Here is an 18,021-nt window from a genome sequence, read left to right on the forward strand (position 1 = left end):
AAACTCTTAGAGGAAAACATAGGAAGAACACTGTTTGACATAAATCACAGCAAGATCTTTTTTGATCCACCTCCTAGAGTAATGGAAATAAAAACGAAAATAAAAGAAATGGGACCTGATGAAACTTAAAAGCTTTTGCACAGCAAAGGAAACTATAAAGAAGATGAAAAGACAACCCTCAGAATGGGAGAAAATATTTGCAAACGAAGCAACGGACAAAGGATTAATCTCCAAAATACATAAACAGCTCATGCAGCCCAGTATTAAACAAACAAACAACCCAATCAAAAAATGGGCAGAATACCTAAATAGACATTTGTCCCTAAAGGACATACAAATGGGCAAAAGGCATATGAAAAGATGCTCAACATCACTAATTACTAGATAGATGCAAATCAGTACTACAATGAGGTATCACCTCACACTGGTTAGAATGGGCATCATCAGAAAATCTACAAATAACAAATGCTGGAGAGGGTGTGGAGAAACGGGAACCCTCTTGCACTGTTTGTGGGAATGTAAATTGATACAGCCACTATGGAGAACAGTATGGAGGTTCCTTGAAAAACTAAGAATTACCATATGACCCAGCAATCCCACTAGTGGGCATATACTCAGAGAAAACCATAATTCAAAAAGAAACATACACCCCAATGTTCATTGCAGCAATATTTACAATAGCCATATCATGGAAGCTTCCTAAATGCCCATCAACAGACGAATGGATAAAGAAGATGTACATATATACAGTGGAATATCACTCAGCCATAAAATGGAACAAAATTGGGTCATTTGTAGAGACATGGATGGATCTAGAGTCTGTAATACAGAGTGAAGTAAGTTAGAAAGAGGAAAACAAATATCATATATTAATGCATATATGTGGAATGTAGAAGAATGCTAGAGATGAACTGGTTTGCAAGGCAGAAATAGAGACACAGATGTAGAGAACAAATGTATGGACACCAAAGGTGGGGGAAAGCAAGAGTCGGGGGTGGGGGTGGGATGAATTGGGATTGACTATACACTAATATGTATAAAATAGATAACTAAGAAGACCTGGTTTATAAAAAAATAAATAAAATTTAAATTAAAAAAACTGGAAATGAAAGATAAAGACCTAGTTATTTGCCTATATATGAGTAATTAACATAGCAAACCCAAAAAAAATTTATAGAAAGATTTCTAAAATTAATAACGTGGATTTAGCACACTTGGTAGATACAAGGTCAGTGTAGAAAATTCAAATGCATTTTTTATGCCAGCACAAAAATTAGGAAATAGACTTAAAAAGAATATAATTTATAATATAGGTAAAAATATGAACAGCAAATATAATGAAAGATATGTTACCTTTATACAGAGATCTGTAAAACATTATTGAGAGAAATAGAAAGTCTAGTATGTACAGATAAATACAGAGTTCATGATTTGCAAGACTCAGTATGATAAAGATGTCTATTCTCTCCAAATAGATATTGAGATTCAGAGGAATACAAATTATCAGCAACAGGAAACTATTATTACTCCCAGGCCAGAAGGGGCAAGGAGAGAAGCTTTTACTGGATCTCTGTGAGAAGTCTAGCCCTGGGAGAGAGGCTGACTAATAGGAGAAGTATTCTTAGATACAGGAACAGAGACACTGCCAACTGTGGCTCATTGGAGAGGGAGATAGGGAAAGAAATACCTTGACCTCTTTTTCCTTTACCCTCTAATCATGGACCAGCACTTTCAGCTACTCAAATATAAACCCAGAAGAAAGGGAGCCAATGTAATATAGTCTGTGGAAGTTGGCCTCTCAGGCTAGATTGTAGTCTAGAGTACAGAGAGTAATAGTGTAGAGATGATGAATATTGGATAAGAGAATAGGTGGTGCATTCTCCATTTCTGCTCTTTTTCAGAGCTTTCCTGGACATTTATTGCTTAATTAATTTTTCCATATAAACTTTAGGTTAAACTGGCTTATTTCTTGTTTGCTATTTTATTATGGCATCAAATTTAAAAGCAAACTGAAGGAGAATTGCCCTCTTGATGATGTCAGTTTTTTTGTCCCAGAGAATGGGAGTGCCATTACATTTGTTTCAGTACCTTTCTGTCCTTATGAAATGTTTTGTTCCTTATGCTGGTTTTGACCTTTCTTCTTAAATTTTTATTCCTAGCTCTTTCATGGTTTTTGTTACTGTTTTAAATGGAATCTTTCTTTCCCCTATAGTTTCCTACTGATTTTCCTTTTATTACTTGTTGTTTTTGCTGTGCTATTCTGTTTTGATGTGTTATGATTTGGTAGGTAAAGTGTCCAACAAAGTTATTTTGATTTTACTGTGAATTGTACTTTTTACTTTTTTCTGTATAATATTTTTTGCCTTGAGTTTTAATTCCTCTGAAATTAATATTGCTATTCTTTTTGGGGGGTTATATTTATATGGTAACAAACTAAGTACATAATTGTTTAGGTATAATGATACATGTGAATTATAAGAAAATACATGTAGTACGGAAAAGTACAAAGAAGATAGAGGGAAAAAATTAGAGTTAAAATACAACCCCAGAGGAATAATAGCCATTAAAATTTTATTAGAATCGTTCTATATTTTTCTCAACACATATTTATAGATTGAAGAGTAGGTAAACAAGTTCTTAGATAAAAGGGACTGTATTGAACATTTTTGTTTGTTTGTTTTTGGCTGCATCGGGTCTTCGTTGCAGCACATGGGATCTTCATTGTGGCATGCGGACTTCTTAGTTGAAGCATGAAGCTTCTTAGTTGCGACATGCAGACTTCTTAGTTGTGGCATGAGGACTCTTAGCTGCTGCATGCACGCAGGATCTAGTTCCCTGACCAGGGATTGAACCCAGGCCCCCTGCATTGGGAGCATGGGGTCTTACCTACTGGACCACCAGGGAAGTCCCGAACATGTTTTTCTAATAAGTGATAACTTCAGTTTTTGTGATATAATGGAACAATAGACACTGAAGTGAAATTGAAAGAATTATTAAATCTCAGATAATTTTTTCTTCTCTATAAGAACCACTAACTATTTTTCTAAAACTAAGAAAGAAATGGCATGAAAAAAACTTTGGAGGTTGATGTAATTATGTTTTTTTTTAAAAAAAACTACATTTCATCTTGAATTGGATTTGATACCCTGCTATGTACACTTAGTAAAATAGGACATACATTCAACCATTTTAACTCCTTCTCATTTTGCATCTCAGGATTTATAACCTTTATCTCCTCATGCATAACCACAGTGCCTAAAGATATTTAGACTTAGTTTTCTGTATTGCTTCAGTGCTCTTCACTAAACTTTTTACTCTTGATGTGTTTATTCCTATACTCAATTTTGATTCACCTTAAAGGCCCATTTTTACCAGGGCCTTCTCTGTTGCTGGAGTATGCTTTCTCCTCCATTAACATCAGATTTAGCCACGTGGCCTGTGGAATGAGTGTGAAAGTGATGTATATCATGTCCTGGCAAGTGTTTTAAAAGAGTCATTGCTTGAATTGCCTTTACTTTTTGCCCTCTGCCATTAGAGTGGCATATTACTAATGCCGTCTACTGCTCCAGTTTGGGTCTTAGGATAGGGGAGAGCCACATGTAATGTGAGCAAGCAAATCTTTGTTTTTGTAACAGTACGTTTTGGTTTTTTTTTTTTTGGTAACTGCAAAATAACCTATAGATGCTGTCTGAAACCCTTTGTCAGTCTTTGCTATCAAATTTGATGTCTAAAGGGATATTCCTAATTTCTCCTATGGCTTATTCAATCCCTTAGTAAACATCACTGTAACTGAGCAATACAGTATTTTTAATCAGCTTAACATTCTTCTTCTTTTTTTTAATCTTAAAAAGTATTTATTTATTTATTTTCACACACACACACACACACACACACACACACACACACACACACACTGTATTTTATTTTTACAAGAGAGAAATAAACTGACACCAAGCATTGTAAATGGATGACCACAACAAAAGCAACAATGATTGCAATTACCAGACATGAAACACACTCATACTATGTCATAATATTGACAGAAACATAGATCAATGGAACAAGATAGAAAGCCCAGAGATAAACACACGCACCTATGGTCAACTAATCTATGACAAAGGAGGCAAAGATATACATGGAGAAAAGACAGTGTCTTCAATAAGTGGTGCTGGGAAAACTGGACAGCTACATGTAAAAGAATGAGATTAGAACACTCCCTAACCCCATACACAAAAATAAACCCAAAATGGATTCGAGACCTAAATGTAAGACCGGACACAACATTCTTCTTGAGATGGGAAGAAGTGTCGTTGGTTCTCAGCATCGTCTTAGCTCAACCTACCCTTTCACCCTTTCCTTTATTCTTTTTAATCCGTGTTTGGAGAAACTTCTCAAGTTTGAACCTACCAATTAATTTTACTTTCCATAGTTTTGGTTTGCCTCATAACTTCTCTCATTATGGATTTTAATGCTATTATGACATCTTTCTTTCTTAACAATCTTTCTTCTTTATGTTATCCTTATCATTTCATCCATTCAACAACTGTCTTATCCCATATATCCTAGAAAACAGAGGCTGAGTGAAGGTTACTGATTACTTGCTTGAGAGATTCAATTCCAAGGCAGAGTGAGTGAGAGAAGAATAATCTGAGGCAGGGAAGGATAAAGAGTAATTCAAGGAAACACATCATTGTGCTGGCCACTGCTTCATGATGAGCCATGAAGAGACATCAGGTGCATTGAATTAGACACTCAGGTTGATTCTGGACAGACTATAGAAAGAAACCATGCCCTATAGCAATCCATCAGATAGAAAAAACAAAAAAGACAAACAAAAAAACTTCTTGTGTTTTATCTTCCATTGATCAAAGTTTGCTGCTTATACCATGCCTGTGTTGTAGCATTTTATCCTAATCTGGAAGTGGTACAAGGAGACAAATATGCTAGGCATGCAGCTGGTTGACCTCAAGTGATGGAGCCACATAGCTGCATAAATGTTATAGGCTTAAGTGGTAGTTAATAGTCTGAGGCAGAGCAAGGGATTAAGAATCTAGGAGGCTGGTGAGCTGAATCTGAAGAGGTATATAAGATGTGTCTAAGACAACAACCAATATTTAATAGGCTACAGGAACTATGCTAGGTTGTCCCTTTATAGCAGTGAGCACAAAAGTCCCTACCTTCACAGACATTTTTGTTAAGATTATCTTCACATCTTGACTTTCTATTGAGATAATTAAGAGAAGTGCAATGGTTTCTTTTTCATACATTTTCTAGACCTTTCTTATAATTCCTTCAGTAACTCCTACTCAGAGGTATAATTTTCCTCTGAGTATGCACAATAAAACTTCTTTTTTCTTAATTCTAAGCACTCCTTTTAAATAATTCCTGTTTGTTTTTCTTTACTTATTTTCAAATGAAGATAGGTCTACACAAGTTCAGTGTTTTCCAGCGGTCCAGATGTATGTTTCCAAAGCCTTATTTGCAGCTTACTTTGATACTGATCAGTTTCCACTTTCATATTTGCAACATTGTTGTACATTCTATCTCATCTACTTTTCAGATGGTGGTGTGAGAAGACACAAAGAAAGAAACATTTATACATAATATAAAATTATGCTTCCATTCCGTTTACTGAGAGTATGCCCAGAAAATAGCACAAGATGAGAGACAAGAATATGCTCTTCTCTTAGTTGGTTTTTACTCCCCAACTGTCTCATAGTATGAACATCTCCCAACTCAAGTGTTTCTTCTGATTAAAGATACATATATTTTGTTCCAGATGACCCTTAAATCCAAGCCAATGACTGATTCTGGCCCTCTCTTTAAGAAAAATTATCTTCTATTATTAGAGGAGAACGTTTTCTGTGTTTTATATTGTATTGAAAGATGATATGTATTATCTTCATCATGTCTCCTTTCTAAACGCAACATTTACTTAGGTCTCTTGGCTAACACATATCTTGACTATCTGTGCTGATGGAATTTTATTCTACAGCTACTGCCTATCTCCTTTGATAATTCTTGCCAGTGTTATTCTTGAAAAATGACAATACTCAGCAAGAATCATTACTATGTGTCTCTTCTCTCCCTCTCTTGTATTATATTTTCTTAAGGCATGTATCATTATTGATTCTCTTCTTTCCCTTCCCCCATTTTTGGACTATTATTTTCTACAGGTTTCAGTTTCTTGAATAGTTACAGAAAAAAAGTGCTATAGTCTAAATGTTTGTGTCCACCCAAAATTCATATGTTGAAATTCTAATGCCTAATGTGATGGCATTAGGAGGTGGGGTCCTTAAGGAGGTGCTTCGGTTATGAGGGTAGAACCCTCTTGTAAAAAAGACCTCTCAGAGCCCCCGAGTGCCTTCCACCGTATGAGGATGTAACAATAAGTGTGCGACCTGGAAGAGGGTCCTCACTTGACTATGCTGGCAGTTTGATCTCTAACTTCCAGCCTCCCCAACTGTGAGAAATAACTTTCTGGTTTTTGTAAACTACCTAGTCTGTGCTGTTTTTGTTATATCAAAAGGACGAAGGCAGATGGTGTATGTACATCTATCTGTGTGGGTTCAGGGGTTTCTGTTGTATCTGGAGAATATTAATACTCTAAACCTGTAAAAGAGCAGAGTTCCGGAATTCCCTGGTGGTCCAGTGGTTAGGACTCGGCGCTTTCACTGCTGTGGCCTGGGTTCAATCCCTGGTCAGGGAACTGAGATTCTGCAAGCCATGTGGCAAGGCAAAAAAAAACCAAAATAGAAATTAAAAATAAATAAATAAATAAGCAGAGCTCATTTCTCCCATATTAATATTCATCCATGTTCAACAACTGTCTGCATATCTTTTATGTTTCTTCTTTCTTTTAAGATTTATCTTATGTGAATGAATCACCAGTTTGAGGTTATAAGTAAAGAACAGTCTCCATTAAAAATAGTCTCCAAAATATATACTATAATGTATACTTCTGTGAAATACATCTCTATAAATATCTTTCTCTTCAAATTTATTTTACAACATATTTTCCAGTTTTATATGACCTGTATCACACAGGATTCACCACCACAGGAATCTGGAAACCTCTATCCCAGAGGTGTGGTTTTCCTGGACCCTTAGGGCCATGAAGACTGTCACTCCAGTTCATTTGTCCTTCTGCTTACCAAGTTTACCCTGGGTGGGTTGCAAGGAGTGATTTCACCTTGTATTGCTCTCCTTCCTTCTGACAAAAAACCTCATCATTTCCTTCAAGAGGAGTCACAGGAATCCCAGCCTAGGCCCCTGAGGTGACAAACTAGTGGTGCTTTAAGGAACTTTTGTTTGAAAACTTAATTTACCTTTTGGGATTCTTTTTAATACATTTAAGTTTCTATATAATATAAAATGAAAGGTTGAGTTACCCTGTATTCAGAACTATCTGATAGTTGGCATCAGTGCTTATTAATTCTTGGAACTGAAGTGTAACTTAATTTCAATAAGAAGGTGGTAGTATGACTGTATATCCAGGGTTTTTATTACTATCAAGCTATAAAAGAAAATTGATAAGTATTTGGCTTTGAAAGTCATAGTAGTTCTATCAATACTTTCTAGGTGTATGTGATAAATATTAAATACTTCATATGTTATTTCTCTTGTTAATATGTTTGCCTGCAGTAAAAAATAATAGATGAAAAAACTGGAGGCCGATCTATAACTTTAGATGAACAAAATTATTTAACTAAGATGATCTTTATTCATGCTTCTCTCTATTGCTTGCTTTGCACAGGAAGGAGTTGCAGGAGCTGCAGAATCTGTACAAACAGAACAGTGCACATACAGCACAGCAAGCAGAACTGATCCAACAGCTTCAGCTTCTGAATATGGACACACAGAAGGTACTGAGGAACCAGGAAGATGTTCACACAGCTGAAAGTATATCATATCAAAAAGTACGCTTTTATTCTGTCATAAAAATGTAAATTTATATGTGTGAACTTATAAAAATATATAGAATTCAAATTTTTGCACATTTCAATATTGCTTTATTACTCCCTTTTATATTGCTTCTTCAAAATTAAAAATGAAATATGATTCAATTTGGTAATATTCAAAATTATGTGAGTATTTTTATGGCTGTTAAGGCCGAAACATTTAAAATATACATGCAAATTTATTCTGTAGGATATTGTTTTTATAAATTGGAGTTTTGATATCTACTATGAAACATACTAGAACTGTAGTCCTCAAACCAGGAAGGATTTGGAGAATGGGATTATTCAGCCTTCTATGATGAGAAATTATTCAACAAGTATGATTCTAGTTTATGACCTAAAGCAGTCTTTCAGTTATAGAATTTGCACATTATTTTATTGGCAAATCTGCACAAACACAAATGGGTATGCTGATGAGGTCTTTAGGATCAATATTTTCCAAGGATCTTTCTCTTTATTTTGTGTGTTTCTTTTAAGTAGTCATTTTACTTTACAGTTGTTTAAGGAGCCCCTCAAGAAGGCTTACCCAGATATTTAGGTATGCTGACACAGCAGCAATACTTACAGCTAGTAATTAAAAAACACTTTTATTGAATTCTTTATGTTTTGTGTGGTGTACACATTTATAGAAATAATTTATTTTCTACACAGATCAACCCTATGAGATTGATGTTATTTCCTCTTAATAGTTGAGGCAGCCAAGGCTTAGAGAGGTTAAATGGTGCAGTCTATGTTATTTGGGGATTATTTCTGTCTAAGCTTACTCTTCTCCTAAAAAAGCACTGTGGAAATTCAACATCTATCATTAATATGAAATAAATAACTATTAAGTAAACTTTAAACACATACTTTCAAATGATGCTTTGTAACTGTGGTTTTTCGACTAAATTCTGTGTTTCCTTCGAGTTTCTGTCAGGACGAGGATGACACCAAGCATCAGGGTAGTGTCCATCCTCTCCACTTTGAATAGAACAGCTCCACCTTTTTGTTTTATACAGCGGGATTGCCCATTATGCTTTTGTTTCTAAACCAGACTCCGTTGATAAATTGACTTGAAAAATTGGACCTTATTAGTAACTTTAACTCTTTTCTCTTTTTCACTGTGTAGGTGTTTAACGCAAACCTTTCTTTCTCTTTCTTGATTTTTGCTTGAAAGTCCCTAACCCATGGCAAGTTATATTAAAATATGTCTTTAGGGTTGCTTGTTGATAAAGTTCATAACTCTTTTCTCTCATGTGCAAATACTTTGCTGTTTCTCCTCTCAGTTAGCAAGAGAGAACTTGGTAAGGTGGAAGAAAAAGGCAGTGTTTCCTTTGCTATTTACTTTTTGAATCTTTTGTTCTAAGATTCCTTTTTCAGCTTTGCTTAACTTAAAATTTAAGATAAATTGTTTCAGCCTTAATTCTACTTTTTGGTTGATCCTCCTTAGCAGCCTTTGCAGAGAGCAACCATTTTTTTAATACCCTACCTGAGAACTTTTGTAGATTCTATATCATTTCAAACAACTGAATACTTAAGCATTTTTATTTGAAGTGATTATTACCAAAGTAATACATGCTTGTGATAAATTTTCAAAAAATTCAGAAGCGTATAAAAAAATAAAGTTCTCTGCCCTCCTGCCTGAAGCCATTGCCCCAGACTTTACTGCTCTTAATATTTGAGAGTGTATCCTAGAGTCCCTCTAGAAGAACAGAATATTTTAAAATTATTTCATCTTTTTAATTATATAAGAATTACATAAATATATTATTATAAAAATTTGAAATGATATAGAAGTACTGATAATGCTAATATAACAGATTTGAGTTCTCTTCCACTCATCCCAGTTCATTTCATTCCCCTCCCCAGGGGTAATCATCTGAGTAGTCATTCCAGACCTTTTCATGCATTATATACTGTGTCTGTGTACATATACACATATCACCAATCTAGGTATCTTACATTTTTAATATTAATTAATTTATCCTATCCTTACTGTTCGTTAACTTGCTGTTTTCAAATAATATGCCTTGAGTATATTTCCATGACAGTATGTATAGCTCTTGCTCTCCTCCTCCTCCCCATGCTCCAACAGAAACATGTAAAGTACAGCGTGGATTTACCAGAGTATAATTTGATTACTGAGGTCTCCCTCCTCAACTTTTTTTTTATAAACTTCAGAAGGAGGCATTCCACATCTCTTCTACAGTGTCAGTTTTCCCTACTGGATCATTTCTAACCACATAAAAACATGCTGTTGTGTCTCTGATCTGCATGGAAGACCAAAACAATTAAGCAACAACAAAAAACCTGTCTTGACCTTACTATATTCCTTTCCTTCCCTTCCTTTCTTTCCTTTTCCAGCAATATTCCTTGCAAGAGTTAACTTGTCTCAAAGTTCTCTTCTTCCATTCTCTTTTGAACCTATTCCAATCAAGTTTTTGCCCCTTTCACTCCACTAAAATTTCTCTTTTCAGAATCATTTGTGACTCCCATATTGCTGAATTCAGTAATCTTTTAGCAGTCTTCATCTTACCTCACTTACCAGCAACATTGTCACAGTTGATGACTCTATCCTTTGAAACCCTTTTTTTCCCTTCTGGCTTACAGCATATAACAGTTGTATGATTTTCTTCTTTCAGTTTCTAGCTGTTTCTTTTCTGTTGCTTTCTAGTCTTCCTTAGTCACCCTGTCCTCTAAATGTTAAAATGTTCCAAGCCAAAATCTTAGGACCTCTTTTTTTTCCCTCTCTTTAAATTCATACCCTAGGTGATTTTATCTACTCACCTAGGCTTTCAAAACCATACTGTCTATATGCTGATCACTCCCAGATTTGATTATCTGCTCTGGATCTCTTCCCTGAACTCTAGGAAAGAGTATATCTAATCGCCTACTTAGCATCTTTTAACTTGATGCCTAACGGGCATCTCAGACTTCACATGTTCAAAACTAAGCTATTGTTTGCCCTGCTTTCAGAGGGTGTCTGGAATCCTACTACTTCCCACTACCCCTGCTGTGACCACTAACTTGCATTACCTGAATGTTTGCAGTAGTTTCCTACTTCGTTTCTTTGCTCCCGACCTTACCCACTTTGAGTTTATTCTCAACATAGATGCCAGAATGTTCTTGCTAAAACTTAGTAAGTCAAATCAGGTCATTCCTCTCTTAAATTACCTCCACTGGTTTCTTGTCTGATTAAAAGTAAAAGCCGAAGTCCTTACTACAACCTGTGAGACTCTACATGATCTGGCTCTGCATTACCCCTCTGATCTCATCTTTGCCTTCGCTTCTTAATCTCTCTGCTTTGGCCACATTTAACTTTGTTTTTTCACTTGAACATACCAGGTATTCTTCACCCTCAAGGTCTTTGCACTGGGTTCCACTGCCTGAAATCTCTTCCCCCAGTTATCTGCATAGATGACCTTTTTACTGCCTTTATTCTTCACCTCTCACAGCTTAAATCAGTTCTTTATCATGAAGATTAACATAGCTAGCTTAAAATGTTTGCACCCCTGTATTACAACTGGCCAATAGAACATCTTGTCTTTTTAACGTCAGTTGGAGTTTTGTATTGGTATGTGATTATATCATTTAGTTTCCCATATGTTTTTATATTGTTTTCCTCTTAGACTATTAAAATAACTTGAGGCCATAAGTATGTCATATATAGACCATATGTGTAAATATATAGACATAACTATTTTATTGATTATTAATAAATTTGGATATATGTTTTGAAACAGCTTTACAATGAGTTACATATTTGGTTTGAAACCACAAAATCAAGTGAAGCTATGCTCCGACAAAGTGTTGTTAATCTTCAGGATAAGCTATTTCAAAAAGAGCGGGAAAACGCTAAATTAAAAGAAAAGCTTCAGGAGTCACAAGGAGCACTCTATCCTTTACCTCAAGAATGTGATTCAGACCACTCAGAACAGGTGAGACATTTTCTAAAAATGTTACCCAGTATAATATCATATTAAATTTTCTAGTATAATTGACTAAAACACAAAAATTGAATAAATTTGCATATATTAGAATATAAGTGTGGCAGATTTATGTTGTGCTATTTTTTGTACTCTGTAGACATAAATATTATATACAATGTGGATTCATATAGAAATGCATATAGAAACACAGGGTGTATCTGGTATAGTTATTGGGATGAAACATTTGGCTGATATATGATAATGAAGAGGAAATTAATAGGTCATGTCCACTTCGAGACGTTTTATTGAATGGGGTAATGGAATGAGAAGAGTATTGAATAGAAAGTCGCATAAAAGTACTTGCCATAATTCCTGGTATGTGGTAGTTAATACCATTTAATCCCAGTTCTATCACTATCTTGATATATGATTTTGGACAGATCAGTTGACGTTTCTACCTATTCTTGTCCTATTAAGTGAGGTAGTACAAATGTATAGATAAATATGCAGATTCAGGATTCAAATAAACCTGGGATCAAATTATAGCTTTGCCTGTGACCTTTGTGAACTTGAGCAAATTTCTTAACCCTTTAGCCAAAGTTTCTTCACAAATAAAATGTTGATATTAATAGTATCTTTGTCATAAGAGTTTTGTGAGGATTAATGAGGTATAATGCATGTCAAATGCAGAGCCTGTCACATAGAAAATATCCAGTGGTACCTCTTTTAGATAATTTTCAAGGTAACTGTCATCTCTAAATATGTATTATAAAACAATCTTATTCCTATAAAGTTATTTGTTTTTAAGGCACTCAGTACTTCTTTAAGTGTTAGAATTTAAAGAAATGAAATTAACACAAGTACGTAATTGGGAGCTTAAATGTTTATTAATGATCCTTTAACTTTAATGATCCAGTAATTTTTCAACCCAGCATATTTTGTCTTGCTAACAACTCAAACATAAGATTTTTTCATTTGTACTGTATTATATTGAATTTTTTGGACATCAGGTGCACAGAATTGGGTTAGTCATAAGATTTGTATCATGACACAGTATTATGTTACATGCATATTTATTTTAATTGTTACTTTTTTGTTATAATAAACACTGTTGGTCCCACCAACTAATTCAAGGGTAGGAAATTACTAATAACTTATATCTACTTGTATCCTTCACCCTTTACTGGTACCCTGATTCTCTCACCAGAGGTAACTACTGAACTATTGATCATTTTGATTATTTTTTAGAAAGTTTTATCTCATATAAATTTATGAGGAAATAGAATATTGTTTAGTTTTGCCATTTATAAAAATGTTTCAAATTGTATTGTTTCCTGGGATTTGGCAATTTTGACTCATCACTGTGTTAAGATTCATCTATGATGTTTTGTATAACTTCATTTATTTTGACTGATATAAAATATTCTGTTATATGTGATTATATCATAACTACTTGTCCATTCATTTGTAGATGAGTATTAGGGTTATTTCCAGTTTTTTGCTGTTATGAATAATGCTGCAATTGACATTTTTGTACATGACTCTTAGTACACACCTGCATGCATTTTTGTGGATTAACTATCTCAGAATGGAAATCCTAGGTCTAGGGTGTGAAAATGTAAACTTTCACAAAATACTGGTCACTTATTTTTCAAAGTGGTTTTCATCAATTTTACTCATATCAACAATGCATTTGGCTGTATTTCCTACAATTACTAGTCAAGTGAGTGCCCTCCTCTGCAAAATGTCTATTTATGTCTTTTATCCATTCTTGTACTGGATTTTTTTCTTATTGATTTGTAAAAGTTCTTTAAATGTCCTTGATATTAATCTCTAGTAAGTTAAATGTGTGGCAAGTATCTTCTCTCAGTGTGTACCTTGTCTTTTCATTTTCTTTAACATGTCATATGATAAACAGAAATTCTTAACTTTAATTTAGAAAATTTAATCTTTTATACTTAGAGCTCATTTAAGAAATTCTTCCCTACCCCAAATATGGAAATATTTGCACCTCTGTTTCCTTCAAAAAGTTTTAAAGCTTTGTTTATGTCATTTATGTTCATAATTCATTCGGAATTGTATTTCACATACAGTATAAGGTAAGGATCCATTTTTATTTATTTATTTTTCCCCAAATAGTAGCCAGTTTTTCCAAATCAACCCATTGGATGATCCACTTTTTTTCTTGTGTAGTGCTGGTCTACCTCTATCATATATCCTAGTTCAGTATATTGAGTTTCTTTCTAGACTCTTTTCTCTGTATTCCTGGATAATGTTACATCATCTTAATCAGTATAGCTTCATAGTAAGTTTTTATATCTGGTAGATTACTTTCTTACTGTTCTGTAAAGTGTCTTGGCCATGTTGGCACTTAGCACTATAACTTTAAGGATAATTTAGTTTCATGAAAACACTTGAAATTTTTTGTAAATGATTTTATTGAAGTGTAACATACAAATACTAAAGTGTACAGACCTTAAGTGTTTAACTCAATGACGTTTCACAAATTGAACACATCCATATAAATACCACTCAGATCAAGATGTAGAATATTACCAGTATTCAGTAAACCTCCATAATGTTCCTAATTAGTGGCTACCCCTACAATGTAACCAGCTTTGTCTTCTATCATCATTGATTAGTTTTGCTTCTTTTTGAAACTTACAGTATTTTACCTTTAAACACTCTATATGCTATGGGGGTTTTTTGTAAATGTCGTTTATCGTATTAGGAAGTTCCCATCTAGTCACAGTTTGAAAGCTTTTTCATGAACAGGTATTAATTGTATACAATGTCTTTTAAGATGATGCTAGGGTTTTTCTCATGTATTCTGTTAACATGGTTATTACATTGATTGTTTTTCAATTATTAATTCAGTTTTGTATTCTTTGAAATAAACCTAACTTTGTTGTAATGTTTTATTATTTTCATATTGCTGGATTCAATTGGCTAATATTTTTCTTAGGATTTTTACATCTATATTTATGAGGGATATTGGGCTGTACTTTTCCTTCCTTGAATGTTTCTTGTTAGATTTTATCAAGGTGATGATGGTGTCCTAATATGAATTGCAAAGTATTCTCTCTTTTTTACTTCACTAGAAGAGTTTGTATAAAACATATTTCTTTCTTATTAAACACTGAATGCTCTCCTTCTAACATAAGGAACAAGTCAGTTATATTCAACATTGTACTGGAGATTCTAACTAGTACAGTAAGGCAAGAAACAAAATCATGCTGATTAGAAATAAGGAAGTAAAACTCTTTTTATTCACAGAACCTGAGCATCCGTATACAAAGTGTACTGAATCTATGATGAAACAACTAGAAATAGTAGGAAAATTTAGCAGTGTTGCAAGATACCATCAATTTACAAAAGTCAATTATATATCTAAATATTAGAAACAAATAATTAGAAATTGAAATTGAAAAAGACCATTTATAAGAATATCAAAACTTGTGTAATAATTAAGGATAAATTTGATAAAATATGAAAAGTACAAAACATACCAGAGGGAAATTAAAAGACATATGTAAGTGGACAGCTAGGCCAAGTTCATGAATCAGAAGATACAATGTTGTCAAAATGTCAGTTCTCCCCAAATTGATCTATTTATTATGTAATCCCAATCAAAATTCCAGAAAGCTATAGTTTTTAGATAAATACAAGCCAATTCTAAAATTTATAGGGAAATGCAAGGGACCTAAAAGAGCAAAATAAAGTATTGGGTTAGCTAAAAAGTTCATTTGGGTTTTTCTATAAGATGTTATGGAAAACCCTGAACGAACTTTTTGACCAACCAAATAGTAAAACATAAAGTTGGAGGACTTAACACTACCCAATTTTGAGACCTATTTATCAAGCTAAAAAAGAAAAAATGGTGTGGTATTGGCGTAATGATTGACAAAATAATTGGTATAACAGAATAGAGTCCAGAAAAATACCCACTAATACATGTTGCTGTATAGTACCTCTTGAAATGCGGGTACTGCAAGTCACTTTGTTCTTTTTCAAGGATGCTCTGTAGACTCTTGCTCTACTGCTTTTTTATAGAACTTTTAGTATTAGCTTGTCAACTTTACAAATAAATATTCAGTTAGAAATGTTTCTAATTTCCCTTGTAATTTTCTTTTTGCCCCTTTGGTTATTAGAAAATGTGTTATTTACTTTTGAAATGTTTGTGTTTTTTCCTTGTATATCTTATTTTTATTCACTTCTCATATACTTCCATTATGGTCAGAGATAGTGTTCTATAAGATTACTGTATTTGGAAATTTATTGAGACTTGTTGTATGGTCCAGCATATAGTTTTGATGAATGTACTATTTATACCTGAAAATAATTTTTAATCTGCAGGTATTGACTGGGGTGTTCCTTAAATATCGATATTAATTTTGTCATTGCGGTTGACAGTGTTCAGATCTTCTGTCTTTAGTGATTTTTATCCTTAGTTTTTAAATCAGTTTTGCTTCAGTTGCTGAGAGAGGTGTTAAAATCTTCCAGTATGATTGTAGATTTTTCTGTTTTCCCTTTAGTTTGTCAACTTTTGCTTCATGTATTTTAAAACTGTTTTATTAGGGGCATATATATTTATGATTGTCATTTCTTTCTAATTAAATGAACCCTTTGCTATTGTAAAATGTCACTTTTAACTATAATAATATTCTGTTGACTTGAAATCCAATTTTATGATGTTAATATAGCCAATCAGTCTCTTTAATGGTTACATTTTCCATGGGAGGATTACCTTTTTCTTATTCTTTAAATTTCCATCTATAGGTGTCTTAATATTTAAAGTGTGTATACAGAGTAAGATTCTGTTTTTTATTCATTCTGACAATTTCTTCCATTTCATTGCAGCATTAGTGCACTTAAATTTAATTATTAATATGGTTGGGTTTAGGTGTACCATCTTACCATTTGTTTTCCATTTGTCCTATTTTTTGTTCCTCTGTTCCCATTTCCTTCCTTTTTCTGGATTAATTGACTGTTTATATATTTTTAAAAAGCAATTTAAAAACATCACTTTTCTGTCTTCTGGACTCCACTGTTTCTCACAGTATCACTGGAAATTTGTTTCATTGTTCACTTAAATGTGATCTGTCAGTTTTGGCTGGCTTTTTTCCTGAATATTTAACCTTTGGTTTTAAGCACTTTAACTGTGATGTTCCCAGGTATGATTTTCATTGTAGTCATCCTTCTTGCAGTTTGGTAAGCTTCTTTTTTTTTTTTTAAGGTTAAACTTTATTTATTATCCATATTCTATTTCCTGGGGATTTAAAAAAAATTTTAACAACTTTATTGAAGTATAATTGCTTTACAATATTGTGTTAGTTTCTGATATATAACAAAGTGAATCAGCTATATGTATACATATATCCCCATATCCCCTCCCTCTTGTGTCTCCTTCCCACCCTACCTATCCCACCCCTTTAGGTGGTCACAAAGCACTGAGCTGATCTCTCTGTGCTATGCAGCTGCTTCCCACTAGCTATCTATATTACATTTGGTAGTGTATATATGTCAGTGCTACTCTTTCACTTCATCCCAGCTTACCTTTCCCGCTCCCCGTGTCCTCAAGTCCATTTTCTACATCTGCATCTTTATTCCTGTCCTGCCACTAGGTTCATCAGAACCATTTTTTTTTTAAGATTCCATATGTATGTGTTAGCGTACAGCATTTGTTTTTCTCTTTCTGACTTACTTCGCTCCATATGACAGACTCTAGGTCCATCCACCTCACTACAAATAAGTCAATTTCATTTCTTTATTTGATGGAGTAATATTCCATTGTATATATGCGCCACATCTTCTTTATCCATACGTCTTTCAGTGGACACATAGGTTGCTTCCATGTCCTGGCTATTGTAAATAGTGCTGCAATGAACATTGTGATACATGATACTTCTTGATACTTTTCTCAGGGTATATGCCCAATAATGGGATTGCTGGGTCATATGGTAGTTCTATTTTTAGTTTTTAAGGAACCTCCATACTGTTCTCCATAGTGGCTATATCAATTTACATTCCCACCAACAGTGCAAGAGGGTTCCCTTTTCTCCACACCCGCTCCAGCATTTATTGTTTGAGATTTTTTGATGATGCCATTCTGACTGGTGTGAGGTGATACCTCATTGTAGTTTTGATTTGCA

The 18,021-nt window shown here is 33.8% G+C and overlaps 1 protein-coding gene across 7 annotated transcripts in view; it reads left to right on the forward strand.

Moving 5' to 3' along the window:
- CNTLN (centlein) overlaps positions 1-18,021 on the forward strand; it is a 328,541-nt gene that overhangs the window by 132,156 nt on the left and 178,364 nt on the right. For all 7 annotated transcript variants that reach the window (XM_067744463.1, XM_067744465.1, XM_067744462.1 and 4 more), the window contains exons 7-8: positions 7,761-7,919; positions 11,684-11,878. In XM_067744463.1, coding sequence (XP_067600564.1) covers positions 7,761-7,919; positions 11,684-11,878 — 354 coding nt within the window. The remainder of the gene's footprint in view (positions 1-7,760; positions 7,920-11,683; positions 11,879-18,021) is intronic.

Source organism: Pseudorca crassidens, chromosome 7 (genome assembly GCF_039906515.1).
Source record: "Pseudorca crassidens isolate mPseCra1 chromosome 7, mPseCra1.hap1, whole genome shotgun sequence".
Taxonomy (NCBI): Eukaryota; Metazoa; Chordata; class Mammalia; order Artiodactyla; family Delphinidae; genus Pseudorca; species Pseudorca crassidens.